This window comes from Magallana gigas, chromosome 8, assembly GCF_963853765.1.
Source record: "Magallana gigas chromosome 8, xbMagGiga1.1, whole genome shotgun sequence".
NCBI classification, from domain to species: domain Eukaryota; kingdom Metazoa; phylum Mollusca; class Bivalvia; order Ostreida; family Ostreidae; genus Magallana; species Magallana gigas.
This window is the reverse complement of record NC_088860.1, coordinates 5,988,413-6,003,942: the sequence shown is the minus strand read 5'-3', so window position 1 is coordinate 6,003,942 and position 15,530 is coordinate 5,988,413. Positions and strand designations below refer to the sequence as shown.

Genomic DNA, 15,530 nt, shown 5'->3' with positions numbered 1-15,530 from the left:
TAGCAATTCCATTAAGATTACTGTTACATGAAATTTTTATCAGTCCGATTTTTATTACTTTTTTTTGGTTATCGTGGTTTGTTTTTTCTTTGTTATTGCTTTTCTCTTGGGGGTCGACCTTACTGCTGTCCATTTTTGCTTGCAAGCGTTTTATGCCTCCTTTCCTCAGCATGAAGATGTATAAGCCAACTTGTTTCAGACCCTTCACATTCTTAGTTGTATACCTTCTCCATCTTCTGTATATCGGTACTAATTTAAAGTACATCAAGTTGTCAATTCTATTTGATATTCTTTAAAGCAGTCAAACATAAAACATGTTGCTAAACTTTGAAGACATTCTGGACATAAATTGTAATGCTTTATGATTTGGAGATTATTTCATTATCCTTTTAAACTCAACATGCGATTTTCGCCGCAGGACATTAAGGAGGGATCTGCATCCTCGCCGTCTATAATACCTGCTTCGGGCAATTTCAAGTAGCCCTATAAAGATGTCTAATTTATTGGCCAATTTTTATCGAGTGTCTTGAATTCTTTGTAATTAATGGAATATCTCCGCACTATCATTCCTCCCATTTATTTCTCATCCATCACCGCATCCGACAATAGGATCCCCTCTCCTACCCCTGACGTACGGCATCTTCGGCCGAGGGTCACATGACCTCTGGTCCCGTCCGGTGACCCGGCCGGAGAGGTGATGTGACCGGTCACTCCTCGCCGTGCGCGCTTTGTTGCTGTGTATCAAACAGCTGAAGGATAAGATATAAAAAGTCACATCCCATTGTCGTTTAAATTAAAGGATGAGTTTTTGTTCCCGTCAGAAAGCTGTCCAAGATTGGACTGCACATTGTGGCTGCACCGCTACCGGGCAAGAAATTGATGGGTTTAGCCAAATGCCGATGTCAGGGGTCTTATATTTTTATTAAAACCAACTGTTATTAATCTCCTTAATTGACTTCTTAGCAGTCGTGAGTAGCGGGTAAAAATGTCCCCTGCATGCTGACGGCAGTAAAGTACGCTTATTAATGGGTAGACTTGTGTTCATGGATAGAGACTGGACAGTAAAATGTCGGCACCATGAACTTTGGAAAATAAAAACAGTAAAGTTCGCTCATCTGAGAGACATTCGTTGTACCTGTGTTTTGTAAATTGAAATTTTATGGTTGTCAGACCACACAAAAGTACACAGAGCCATGTTTTTGATCAGAGAATTACGATGGTTTCTTGAAATTATTTGATCCTTTGTCGACATATTTCAATGTATATGTGTAACAATGGTTTCCTGGCTGTAAGGCGATGAACCAGTGAAGCTAAAGATGAAATATTAAGTTGTCACAATATGGTCTTTTATGGACACATTGACAATTAAAAATTGTTAATTAGTAAAAGACAAAATGTTCGATTAAAGCTGAGAATTCAAAGAATTTAATTGTTAAGAGATAATTTCTAATCTCTTTGATTTTTAAAAAAGTTCACTGTATTAATATCCTAAATGAACATGAACAAATTGTTGTTTGCTTGATAACACTGCTCTAAACGTTCCGTGCAATTGAACAAAGTTTGTATTGGAAATTGTATTTACACATATACCGTTAGTTATCTTGGAAACATTTACAAAGTAGTAACTGAGCAGCCTTTTGAACATTTGTTCTACCATTATAGATTTCTTCATAGTTAATATTTTTCACGTGTTCCAAACATCTGATAATACTCTTAGGCGATTGCACCCCACTAAGAAAACCCTGGGTTTTTTTAATATAACCATCGCACGAATTGCCGATATATGTACAATTTGATCCACAATTTAGCGATTTTACAAACATCACATTTTCATTTTAAAGTTTTTAATAGTTGCAAAGTACCAGAAGATTTGGCCAAAGAAGTTTTAATTATCTTAAACGAAATAAATAAATTTGACAGAACACAGGTGTTCCAAATACATTGCTGCATATCCGGTGACGTTGCAGACATTTGGTTTAACTTTGTCTTCATACAGAGAATTGTTCATACATCTTGCTTACATGTATATATACGTGGACGACATCTTAAGAAATGAGTATGCCTGGTTTGAATCTTGTTTTTGTAATTTATATGTATTCAGATATAGTAAATCGAAAAGTAAGGAACGAGAATTTTGGTAAAACAATGTCTCTACTAGTGGTGGTTATGTTAGCCAGTAACAGATCAAATCCAAGAACCAGTCAAAACTCCCACGTGACCTCAGGTCACACTAAATACCAGATAACACAAAATACACACTTACACTTTCTTTTTAAGATGTACCCGTCATAGAATCCTAGACATTGCGTTCTACGACGAGAAGACGATATCTCTGTTACTGGTCGAGGATCACAAGGACGAGCGTCCCGTGCTGGTTCTGATGACGTTGGAGGCGATAGCAGACGACACGTACACGCCGATTGACCCAGAACAAGGGTTCAAAGAGGACAACATGTAAGTATTTATTCTCTGTAATATAGATTGGTGTTATTTCTTCTCGTTTTGATTATGTGGTACTTTTTTATGTGTGTGGGTTTTTTTTCGATTTAAAGTCGTCTGGTAGATGTTGCCGCGAAGATTGACCCATCCTGTTACCGTCGCTTAGATAACATGAGAGCTCGCTCTTTCGCAGTCAGTGGAACCAGAAAGACAGCTACTGTGGTAAGTGCTCTTTCTTGAACGTTTTTTTTTCAAATGAAGTCTGCAACACGACAGGAAAAAAAAAGTTTGCAAAATTTTACTTGAAAAAATTTCAAAGTTGAAAAAAACCCACATTGTTTTTCGGCATTGCAAGAAGTTGCAAAAATAGTTCTGCTATCCGATTGCCCTCCACAAAATTACAAGCAGTTATAAAGCCATACGCATAAATATGCTCTGAACAGTTTTAGGGGAACACCATAACCAGGTAAATGGCCCATGTGATCCAAGGTTTTAACTAAAAGCCTGTCTACTTATCATATTTATTACAGAATTTAACTCTGAAAGATTTATAAAACTATTTTTAATCAGATAATAGGTCGCCTCTTTAACAAATCATAAGAATATTTATCACTTGATTGGCCATTCATTTTGAGCTTAAACGGAGGCTAAGTTCCAGATATGCTCGACTCTACCAGTGATAGAATCTCGCGTGTCCTCCAGGTGCTATTAAAATCCGCATATTTTAGTGGGGATAATCATTTCAGTAATAGTTCGGGGTCGTCAAATTAAATGTAATGGTTCTTTTTCAGCTGGTCGAGATTTCGAGTAAATTAAATAATTTTATAGAAAAAATGGTTTTGTCATTTTATATGTGCGTCACTTTCACGAAGTTGGCGGGTGGATGGCTGTGTGCGATGGCGCCCGTGTGGGCGTCCCAGGTCAAAGGTTATTTTTATTTTTCTCACTGTTTCTTTTGATTTTGTCAACCAACACTGCGCCATACTAGTATAAGGAACTGGGATGAATGAACGGTATATCTAGGATTCCGTTGATAATACTTTGATACATATGTACACGTTTCCCATGTGCGTCACGTTTTTTTAAAATATAAAAAAATTGGAAAGGCAGAGTTGACAGTTGAATTTTTTTTCAAAAAAGCTATGTTTTATTAAAACGTAACTCATTACCATAATACTATATAACACCTAAGCTGGTACAAGTTATGAGCGACTTGTCTACCCTGCGGAAGCCTCTTGAGTTTTCCCGCAAAAGTTAAGAGAAATTCTAAGGAAGAGCGGACGATATAAACAAACAAAATGAATGGAGTGAAAAGGACCGTTCAGATGTGTTGTCCTTTCTGCAATAACATTATAGAGACATTCTGTGAATTATTCCTTTGAACTTCTCCCCTTCAACACGTGTAATTTTTTTCCAATCTACACATTACTTAAATACACACTTCTAATAAATGGCGGATTCAATCGATGCTTTAGAAAGCGTCCTCCAGAAAATCTTTTAAATTTTTGAAGCAGAAAAAATCTTAGGAGTAAAAAGCATGAAGATTTAGCAGGGGAATGAATGAAATATACTTGGATTATCGGCCACCAGTCAGGCAACGAAAGCAGACCCTTCATACCAGTTTTTGATAGACATCTGGTTTTGTATTCCTGTTTAAGTATCTGTAACATTTGGCAATTGTAAAACTTTCCGTTGATTCATTCGTTGCTCGGAATAGACAATTGCTGCAAATTGTAAAAAATCGTTCTGCGTGTGTGTGTGATTTCTGACAACCTTCCGTAATTTTTTGTCATTCATTGTTCATTATTGAAATATCTTCGCGGCTAAAAATAATGCACCTGCATATCGTATCACATTACTACATCTGAAAAATAGTCGATTATTATACTCGTTTCAAATAGTTGAATCCCCCTTTTTTGCACTTGAACCACAATGGGCTTTCTATTTCTTATTCAGCAAACGAAGTACTAGTATTCATCAAACAGAAATCGTAAGCCGAATCAAAGGTCCTTTGGAATTTATGAACTACTCACAGTGATATCCCTTCTCTTTGGACACAATTCCTCCCTCTTTTTTTTTACTAATAATATTATTTCCATTACATTGTTGAACATTTTATGGCCGTCTGGTAAATCGTTTACTTTGACAGTTTTTGGTCACCGTATACACCGTCTACTTCTTTGCCGATTGTATATAAGCTTTTCAATAATACAATGCCCTCCGTAAATATAATTTCTGATTGGGGTTTGGATTTTCAAAAATATTCTTCGTCATCATCGAATAAGAGTATCGACAAAAATGAGCTTACTGTATGTTAACAAATGCTACAGATATACAAATACTAGCGTTGCGCTCGAAAAAATGCATTGTTAAGATTGTGAAAAATTCATGTTTCTCTCTCTCTCTCTCTCTCGCTCTCTCTCTCTCTCTCTCTCTCTCTCTCTCTCTCTCTCTCTCTCTCTTATTTCTTGAAATTGCACTTACCAAGCAATGCATGTGAAAAAAATGTTACTGAAGTTGCTGATAAGTATTTTAGATGCTGAACCTTAATGGTACTACTGTTATTACCAATGACTTCCTTTCGTCTTACTAGTTGTTCTCCTCGCGGAGGCGGGTGAGGATTTTCCTGATGGACGCCGAGGAGGAGGATGAGGATTGGGACGGATGTGGTGAAGATGAGGACCCTGGGGACCAGTCAGGGGAACTCAACTCTAGTGAGGCCCCCGAGGGGGAAATGCAAATAGACAATACAGAGGACATGGAGGAGGACGAGAATAAAGAGAACACAAGCTTCTCAAGCAGTACTGAATAAAAACAGTGTATTTGTCCGTGCATCTTTGACTATAAGTCTATCACCATCATATGTCCTTGTTTTATTGTGAATTCTATGTGCTACTTGACAGAATGCATATTCAGAAATTGCAGTAAATAAACCCCTGTATTATTTTTTTATTGTGAATTATGTGCTACTTGACAGAATGCATATTCAGAAATCGCAGTAAATAAACCCCTTTAATAGTTTATTGTGAAATCTAAGTGCTATTTGTATAAATTGCTGTAATAAATCCTTTTAAAACTAATGCCTCAAGTCGTTTCTGTTAAAACAGCATAGCAGTGCTTATGTAGCGACATCTGTAGCAATATACGGTTCGAGTGTTGAATATGCTAAATACCTTTTCTTCTATTCAAATCCTATGAACTTAACAAGGCCTGCAATTTCCAGCATTTTGCCGTTTTATCTCACCTGGAAATTGTTATAGTTCGATTTTTCAAAACATTATATTGTTCATCTTGAAATGTAATCTGTGAACATAATTATAAACTTTAGTCACTTCCGGTTGTGATAAGAGCATTCAATGGCGGCACTTTGCGGGCTTTGTCGATTCATAATGTAGAGATAGACGGATTTAGGTTGTTTCTATGCTACAAGTTTGAAGTTTTAGGCTTTTCAGAGGAATGCAAACTGTTCTTAAAAGTTGGCACGTTAATAGATCCAGAATTTAGGAGTTTAAATGTTCATTGCCGCTGCCAGATTAACACCATAGAGGATTTCTCAAGTACATAGGGTCCTTGTGTCAGACAGTTTGACAAAAACAGATAAAAATGTTGGTCTTAAGTGCTTATATTTTTACAGATGAAAAACAACCCCAAGCTATTTTGACCCTCTAAAATGTATTCTAAAGTAATACCTGCATGGATTCTCGAGTTCGTTCATGTGAAAAAAATGTAATGGAAAGAGTTTTGCAGTAGTTATCAGTTTTTCTCGCTTTGCATGTTTGACAAAAGTGAATATAAAGAAAGTTTGGTAAATAACTTTGATTTATATACCTTGGTTATTATAAAAACCATATAAATGTGTGCATTGTATAAGCGGTTCGTATACTCTTTTAACTGGTGTCAAAGGCTAGTTTTTTAACCGTCTAGTTTGGCTATAATTGTGACTTTTGGAGTCATTCATGTATTTATGAAAGTAGTTTTTGGCACGCGCTCACCTGCTGTTTAGATTACCTGTTTTTGTCTACGCGCAGGTGTGTCGAAATGAAAGTGTTAGGTAAACTATATACAGACGGTGGTGTCGCGTGCTAATATTCAGTTTCCCTCCAAAAAAAACAGACATAGCACACTTCTAGTTGATCGCTGGTGTCGCAATGCGTTGCGCAACTTTTAAAACTTTCTTTTAAGGTGCAGTTTTCGGTGAAATCTTTTCATAAAAACGAATCAAAAACTTTCTTTGATAAACACGATCAAATGGTCTTTTTTTACTTTTTTATTGAAAATTGTAAGGTGGAATGCGATAAATAAACGACATTATTAAAATCAGAACTTAGGTAAGTTATACATGAAAAGGTTTTTGTCACTTTGAGCGACTCGAATGACTGTAAGATTTTAGACCATGAAGCTGACTGACGACTTCAGAAGCATTCTATGATACAGAATAAAAACACTTTCTCTTACCAGAGATCATGTTACATATAGAAAAGTCTTGTTTTGCTGATGTCGGGAAAAAATACGTGATGAAAGTACATGGTTAGGCTGGCCGGAATTAATTAACGGGTACAACTTTTTGTTCAACTTTATTTATTTTATTTATTTATTTGATTTACAAGAAATTATATAGACCTTCAATTTAGGAAACCCTTAAGTAAGAAATACGTGAAAATCTTTTTATTAGAAAAAAGTTAAATAAACCGTTCGTGAGAGTGATTAAAATGTGCGATACTGTAGGATAATTTTTTTTGTATTCAAATCTTAGCAGTACAGAAAAGGATTGTAACACGAATTTTCATTTTGATGAATCAATTTAAAAGTATGTCCTAACTAATATGAAAAATGATGACCTTGACCAACGGACGCCTTCCATTGATCATGATATCAAAAGGTTAAAGGTGACCATGGTCGCTATACCCTTGACCTTGAATAATCCGGTGACAGGCAGCTCATATATTTTATGCACGGTTAGTTCCTTTTGAAGAATTATCGCATTATGTAACTCTTACAATACGGGGTGCATTAGACTGTTAAGTTGAAGCCTTCTTTTATTGCTGTAACCGAGCCCTGTTGAGAAGGTTGATTTTAATGGAAAAGCACTTATCATCGTCCTACCGAACTTCTTGTTTTTCAGAGCACCAGTATATTGCGTTACTTCTGATGAATTCTTATTCATTTCTGTGAATTATCTATATCACATTGACTTGATATTCCCTCCAAAAGTTTATAGCATACCATTGGTCATTGCCAGACCCGCGTAATACGTGGTGGTGAGTTTTAATCAGGAAGTAAATCTGTAGATAATACCCTTGTATCGCACCAGATTGAAAAAATCTGTTACGAGTAGAGTTGTAAATTTTAATACGCTGTAAGTCTCTCTTCATCTTTCTTTCTGAATCTCCATTCTGTACGGATCTGAATATCATATTACCCTTATCGGTGCTAACGTTCCCCGCCCATCTACTGCTTGTTGCAGGAACAACTTAGTCTTTTGTGTTCAAAATAACACATTACAAAGCAAATTTCTGACTGAGGTATCAATTTGCAACCTAAAAAGTGGGGGTTTATGCCAACAATTTCTACTTTGTATTCAGCTGCCTTTGTGTTTCTTTCGATTTACTGTGAAACCGGATTAATTTTACTTCCATGCGGGCTTTTCATTTCCTTTTCTTTTTTTCTTGAAGAAAATCCAACCAACAACAACAAAGTTACTGATTTAAAACTCGATCGATCAATTCATAAACTTTTTTCTGACCGTATGTCTAAGAATGTTTCAGTTTACATACACATTGAATTCGACGATTTCAACTCCTATGATTCGATTTCTCCATTTCAGCTTACCCTGAGAGTCTTTGCATTGTTTTCTGGATGGTGATGGTTGATCATTGGCCCTCGTGCTATCAATATTGTCAGCCTTTGTACAATACTTTCTACATTTCCAAATTAAAAGATTTAAACAAATCTCGAAGAAACGCCTTTCAAAGCTAAATTAAACGTTAATACATTGAAATAAGGCCAAAATATTTCCACATGTTTTATATCTTTAATAGATCTCTGATTTCCCTAATATGTAAGCCTCTTCATGCCACGACAAGAGGTTTCTTTTACATGTTCAAGATTTTCCTTATCTTTTTATTTCTTTCTTATCCCTATTTCTTATTCCGACTTGGTCTATATCACAAATTGGTGCTGTGAGCGGATTCTCGAATTCGAACCTATCTGGTACGGGAATCTTTCTGTACTTTAATCAAGATAACTATACTTTGTCCCCATCCCATCAGCCAATTCAAACCAATCTTCATCGGAAGCTAAAATATTCACTCTGTCTCATAATATCAAACGAGACCTCTTTACATCTTCAACAGTTGAAACGAGCAACCTATAATATGTTATGATTTATTGAAAGAAATCCATGTTTTCATATTTATCGAAATGTGTCTGATTGTTATCGATGAAAACACACGAGATACAGCGTCTATGAAGTGAATGTAATGTTGCGTGAACGTTTTGGGTTGGGGCATAGAAGCTCGCCCGCACGAGTGATCACAAAAACCTCCTGCCTATCAGATGGCAGGTAATAGAGACGTAAAGATATTATCGATGTCCACTGAAAGGGGGGACACAATCTCCCCCAGCATCTCCCCCATACAGATACAGATATGGACATGGAATATTATTATCCTGACTGAAAGTCGGAACCGATGGCTTCATTTCTCTCATTAGGTTTTCAGTACAAAATATTCTTGCCGGAACGAATAACAAGTTCAATATGTCAGTGGAATATAATTATACGGAGGCGAGCTTTTAGGCCGTTTCAGAATTTGAGCATTGTAAATAGTATTAATTGTATGATACATAATTTTAGCTCTTTGACAAGGTTTCATCGTCTTTATTTTCGATATTCTCACAATCGCGGGAAATTTGATAGTTCATAAAGGCCTTTTTGGTTGTTAATTATGATGTAACAGATTGCCACAAGCTGTTGCCATCCGGACGTCACCAGAACTTGACCGACATTTAAAAAACGAAAAGAATAACAGCCTTTTTTTTGTGTTAAAAAATTCTGCGAAATGTTTAAGCTCGAAGGAACAAATATCGTTTTATTTTATAGACTGGCTAAAATACATTTACCCTCCAAGCTATAATCCAAGATATTAAAACCGAAAAGTTTAAAAGCTGGGTCTGATATATATTGCTGAAGGATACAACCTCAGATTATAGAAGTAGATTCGATTAGGTTATAGCTTGCCATATTTATCACATTCAAATCAATGGACGATATTTAGAAGTCTTTGAAAATACTTTAATCATCCAAAACAAAACTGAAATGTCTTTGTAAGAGTGTTGAATGACCATGACGATTTTAAGACTAAAATCGTTTAATATAAAGATATGTACATACATGTGAAAATATTCAAATTTTTAAGATAAAATTTTAAGAATTTTTCTATGCTGAAATCAGAATAGTTTACGGCTGAAAAAAAAAATCAAATGTAAAACGTAAGTTGTAAGATCAGATGATTAAGTTGTGGACCACCTAGCCTTCTTAATGTATTAATTTACAATAATTTTTTATGCAAGGTTGTAGATTCCTTCAATTCATTTGTAGATGATGGTAGAATCTTGACTAAACTAATCAGCGTGAACACGATGCATCAAACTAGTCCGCTGACACCGGTGGTTGTTCTCGACCAGTGTGAGCTTGTATCCTCTGAGTGACATCAGTGACGGAACAAAGCGGGGATCGGCTTTAACGATCTCCTGCGCCATTGTTACGGTGTAGGGAAAGGACTTCCAGGGGAGAGAGAAAGTTGACAAACATCAACCAAACATTTATTGTCAAACAATGCGGGAAGCAGTCTATAACAGGCACTCAATCAAAATCAGTTGGGGGATCGGAGAACAGCGTTAGAGGGCTGTCATTTCTACCATCGTACGGCGACAGGGGGAGGGCCGAACAATTTACCCCTCGTGGTCAAATCTCGCCCCCTTGTTAACCAAATCAACAAATTGGAATCCGTTCAATTCACATTTTATCCGAATCTAAATATATTATTCAATTTATTTTATCGTCAATTAACATGTTGGTATACAGCCATGGATCTTAAAACTGTAAAATTAAAGACAAACTACATGTAGTGTAAATAAAAAGTAACTAACATCTAAAAAATGCCGCAAAATATACTCACATAATTATTTTGGAAACTCAAGTTAAGATTTATGCAATCATGTTATACCACATGTACAATTAATATACTATTAATATAATCAGTGCTTCTGCTGACACCCGCATTTTGAGTTAACCGACTTTGCAGCCCCTATCGTTTGGTTCCGTGACTATTCCACATGCTTCAACCATTCAACATCCCCACTGATGGAGACCATGGCCGCCGTGATTCTGATCCTGTTCGGTGTTCTGTTCTTCTCACTCCTGACGTGTGTGTTCTGTTTCATAAGAACAAGATACAAGAACCGTCTGGCATTCACAGGGGGAAGGGATCAATGTTCTTTCTCTAAAGGTATGTTGTAAGTGGGACATCCACGTGTTACAAACAAAAAAGATGGGGCTGGCCCTTTTTTTGCTAATAAGGCATCTTACTTTAAATACTTTAAACAGTAATTGATTTGAGGCTTATGTTGCAGAAAATTTGTAATATAGCTTCATATCCAGCTTTTTACTCAATATTTGATAGAGAAATAATATTGGCATTTTATTTTAAAAGAAAGTTGGACTTTACATTGGTTTGAAATAAGTAATGTGTGCCAGACACTCTCTAAGATAAATCTTATATGAGGTTGATTTCACATATAACTAGCAATTCAACCAAAAATGCCAAGAAGTTTTATGTATAGTACAGCATCCTTTCAGTTTCTGTACAACGAGGTCGTTTTATTTCCGGTATGTACAGATAAGAACTTTAAATTCTGAAAAAGTTAAATCTTTAGTTACAGAACTCCAAAATGAAGAGGAAAACCAGTCCAGTCTATGATGCACAAATAACCCGTACACAGATGTTGATACCTGGAATATTTCTGACTAACACTTTACTAACACGTTTTATGTATATTATTTCAAGAAAATAAAAATTTGTGTTTCCTATCCTTACCCTGTGATTCTAAAATGTGTGGGAGTATGCTAAGTCTGCTCAAAAAAGGCTTAAAAAAGCAAAATTTCGACAGTGCACATCGGAAGGAAGTACTACGTATAAGTTTGATTGGGGACTTTTTGAAGATTGTACTATATTTCAAATTCAGCCATCTACTATATATTGAATCCAGCTATTATTTTCATGGGTGGATAAGACGTGTAAAATGCCTACATACGGACGGATAAGATACTGAAAAATTAAATTATCAATAAATCTTAAATTAAAAAATAATTCAAAACAAAAAATATTTAACATATTATCGATTTTGTAACCCTTAAATTTGTTCAATACTCGAAATATGTTGACTCAAACAGGAGTATACGTAAATGTATCAAAACCACTTAATAGTGTTATTTTTTTTAGAACTTCAAGGCCTTTTTTTTTTTTACAGAGTGGGTCTGTGCTCTAGTTTCTTATAGTCTAAATACGTCTAATGGGAAAACAAACCGATTTTAACAAAACTGTGGAGAGATGACCCACTGTACATTAAAAATATTTTTTTTTATCTCAACAATTGAACGTTTTGAAAAAGTTATACAAGTCCGTAAATTCATGGCTTAAGTCACTATGTTGTAGGTTCGATACCACCAAAATTTAAGGCACTATTTTTTTTTACATTATCATCATTAAATATATCAAAAACTGAATATAGTTCAAAATTGTGCTATTTGCAAACTTTTATTATAATGTATTTGGATAGATTTGATTGGATAAATGTATTTCACGACTAAACTGAATATGCATTTGCGCTATCTTATCCCCTATCTTCTTTGTAATGTATACAAGATTGGATGAATAGTTTGAGAAAAAGGCATTTATTTATCAATGATTTGCTATTTAAGCAGTAAAATACAGAGAGAGAGAGAGAGAGAGAGAGAGAGAGAGAGTCTTTTTACTGGCAGAAATGAAAACAGCCGGTCATCTAAACAAAGCTGATATTTCTGTGAGGATGAATGCTTCTCATGTTGATTAAATATTTACTTGGGTAAGACGCTTGATATTATTGGACCGAAAACATCTAATTTCTTTTACAAAATGTACAATCACCTGCTATGAAAATAATTACTTTGTGTTTTTTAACGATTTAATCGGGGGCAAAAAACCGTCTTCCTGCGTATAATGCATACGTTGATCTGCTATCCAAATATTTAAAAAAATCAAAAGGGTGTAAACAATTTTTATACCAGAAATAATGCTCATTGTTAGGACTTGGTTGCGTTCCTCCTCTCTCAACAATCAGCGGTTTCCTATTGTTCTCTCAAAAGTCTTCGATGCAAAGTGCTCAGTTACATAATGAATGCGCGTGCAATACGATATTAACGGAGAACAATTACAGAATAAAAATCGTTTAGCAATTTGGTTTTGTCCGTGATACGAATGGTTTTGTGGTAGGAAAAGAACGCATTTTTATCTCAAATCGGGAGAACAGCAGGTGTTCAAATATACCGACCGTTTCATAACGGCACTTGAGGGTTTACGAAGGTTGGAGAAATTGAGGGGTGGGGGTCGTCTCTTTATTTATAACTCTTCATAAAAATATGATTTTAAAACATTACAAAATTTTATTTCTAGTTATTTGTTTTTAATTCGAAGAACAACGAAAAGTATTCTTTTCACTGAGAACAAGCAAAGATTCGAATGTACCAGTGGTTGAAGACGAGGCCAAGGATGACACTAGACTATACTAGTGTCATTGGTATCCCAACACTTGCTAAGCTTCTTTAGATAAAAAAAGAACCCGACCAAGGAAAGGCTCAGTGAAAGGTAAATTGAGAACTTTTAATACACACACTGACACCACAACTTTCAAGTGGGTAGCCTTTAATTCACTAACATGCGCTCGTAAACTACAGACTAGCGGCAAGAAATCAGATGACGCGCGAACAGAAGGGCGTATAAAATAATAATTTCAAGACTTTTATACCGCTTTCAGCTACCTTTTTGTGCTGGTTTTTTTACCTAATAGGCATTTTTTACATCACAACAAAAATTAATGACATATCATATTTAGCATACTTTTGTCTTTTTTGTTGAAATTATCATAATTATACATTATGTCAAAGTTTGATCGTTCCGTGGTTTAAAAAAAAGGAACCCAGAATTAGCAATTTTGTTTCATTGTAGTTTAATTGTTTAACTGTTCTAAGATTTAGGAGGAAACTCTAGAGATCGCAAAGTTTTATTGAATAGGGTTAACCTTACAATAAAACTTGGTTTCTCCGGTTATAGTCTGTACAACAATATTTACATTTCCGATTGCGACCATTGAACCAATGGCAAGTTGGAGTGCTGTTCAGCGCACTCAGAGAGGCGGAGCCTAGGCCACGGCGAGAGAGTTGGTGGCAGGGAAACTAATGGAGTTCTAAGCCCAATCACCTTGGCACGTGGAAGAATTTGGCGACGGAGGGTTTGATCGCGTGGCATTGACGTCACTGAAGTCCAAGGAGGTAGGAAGTATATGTGCAGCAAACTTGAAATGTGTAAATGCGTAAAGTGACTGCCGAAAAATTGCAATGGATTACCTGAAATGTTTACCTGTGCTGCTTTCATGTGCCATCGCCTCATTGAGCGAAACAGTAAGTATTTTGACATAATCTTCACACAAATAATTCCTTTTAAAAAATATATACTGATAAGTTTATTTTTCATTATTTGCTTCTTTTTTCGCCAGGTCCCACTTCCATCTTTCCAAAAACTTTTACACCACTACCCTGGTTACAAGCATTTTGGCGGACGTTTTTCTCACCATCGCATCGTGGACATCATAGGTTGTAACAAAACAGACCTTTTGCACGACACAAGTGCACTGCGAATGTCTTTCGCATTGAACAAAATAGGAAGTGTATATTCAATTGGACATGAACCCATTCATTTATCAAAATTCGGCAAAGACAGTGTTGCAGGGAGAGATGGTTATCAATATCTGTTTCATCCGTTAGCTTTCGGTCCCTACATGGCAGATAAGTTCGGATATCCAAGCATATCAGTGCTACATGACAAAGATCCTATTGCTACAAAGAGGAAGTTCTGGGGAAAGCAAGGGATCATGGAAATCATTACATATACCAAATTCGGAAACAAACCGAAAGGACACATCGCCCTGTGGAATTGTGATCGTCTTTATCAGACAAAAGACTGGATCTCCAAACATTCCTTATTAACAATTCAATTCTGGGAATCACCAGGTAATTTAAATACTAATTTGAGTCGTGAAAGAATATATTCCTTAATCTTTGTTAATCTCATCAGACAACGTTTAATTGTAAATGAAGCCGTATATAAGGGTTTCTGGTTTTATTTTTCAGACTCAAAATGTGACACTGTTTTCCAAAAAGACAACTCGCCTTCACAAGTGACTGGTACGTGGGGTGGACGGAAATACGACACTCTGAGACTAAAAGCTGCGAGAAAATTGGTTAGATTTAATCAAATCTACAGAAAAATGCCACACAGACGTATCAAATTTCAATATTAAACTTATAGGAGAGAGATAGAGACGATGATTTGTCCAGAGGGAACCGCGCTGTGTTCATTTTTTTATAATGTAAAAATAATTGTGTGCTCTGATGTTTGTATTTGTATTTTTATAATGTTTACACTTGTTATTACCTTAAATAAATGTTGTGATTTACCAGATGTTGGTTCGTGCTTTTTGTATAAACTTCAGTAAATTGGCAAAATACATGTGTTGTAGACAGACTTCCGTGTAGGGGTGCATTTAGTGGTACAGAATAAAGGCCTTTAGTCATTTTATCACGGATATAGTAATTTCCCTAAAATGACGATGGGAGAAGGCTAATACTGCATTTGAAGCGTTTCTCCAAATTCTATTATTCATATAGTCTTAACTCTTAAGAATGTTTAACAGGATAGCATTGGTTAGGTTTAGTTGATCATCTTTGATAAGTATCTTATGTGCAAGGATGATAAAAATGAATGAATCTATATTAGCAC

The 15,530-nt window shown here is 35.7% G+C and overlaps 1 protein-coding gene and 2 long non-coding RNA genes across 3 annotated transcripts in view; all 3 read left to right on the top strand.

The window, feature by feature from the left end:
* LOC105338657 (anaphase-promoting complex subunit 4) overlaps window positions 1–5,519 on the top strand; it is a 30,307-nt gene extending 24,788 nt beyond the window's left edge. The window contains exons 25-27 of the mRNA XM_066069479.1: window positions 2,278–2,454; window positions 2,553–2,661; window positions 5,033–5,519. Of these exons, the coding sequence (XP_065925551.1) occupies window positions 2,278–2,454; window positions 2,553–2,661; window positions 5,033–5,251 (505 nt within the window). The 3' untranslated portion in view covers window positions 5,252–5,519. The remainder of the gene's footprint in view (window positions 1–2,277; window positions 2,455–2,552; window positions 2,662–5,032) is intronic.
* A 3,031-nt stretch (window positions 5,520–8,550) lies between these two features.
* LOC109620048 (uncharacterized) lies at window positions 8,551–11,533 on the top strand. Its single transcript, XR_002200733.3, has 2 exons — window positions 8,551–10,946; window positions 11,374–11,533. It is a non-coding gene; the product is annotated as an uncharacterized lncRNA (long non-coding RNA).
* A 2,478-nt stretch (window positions 11,534–14,011) lies between these two features.
* Window positions 14,012–15,210, top strand: LOC105338658 (uncharacterized). The gene is made up of 3 exons (XR_010708680.1): window positions 14,012–14,152; window positions 14,248–14,761; window positions 14,882–15,210. It is a non-coding gene; the product is annotated as an uncharacterized lncRNA (long non-coding RNA).
* The last annotated feature ends 320 nt before the right edge of the window (window positions 15,211–15,530 follow it).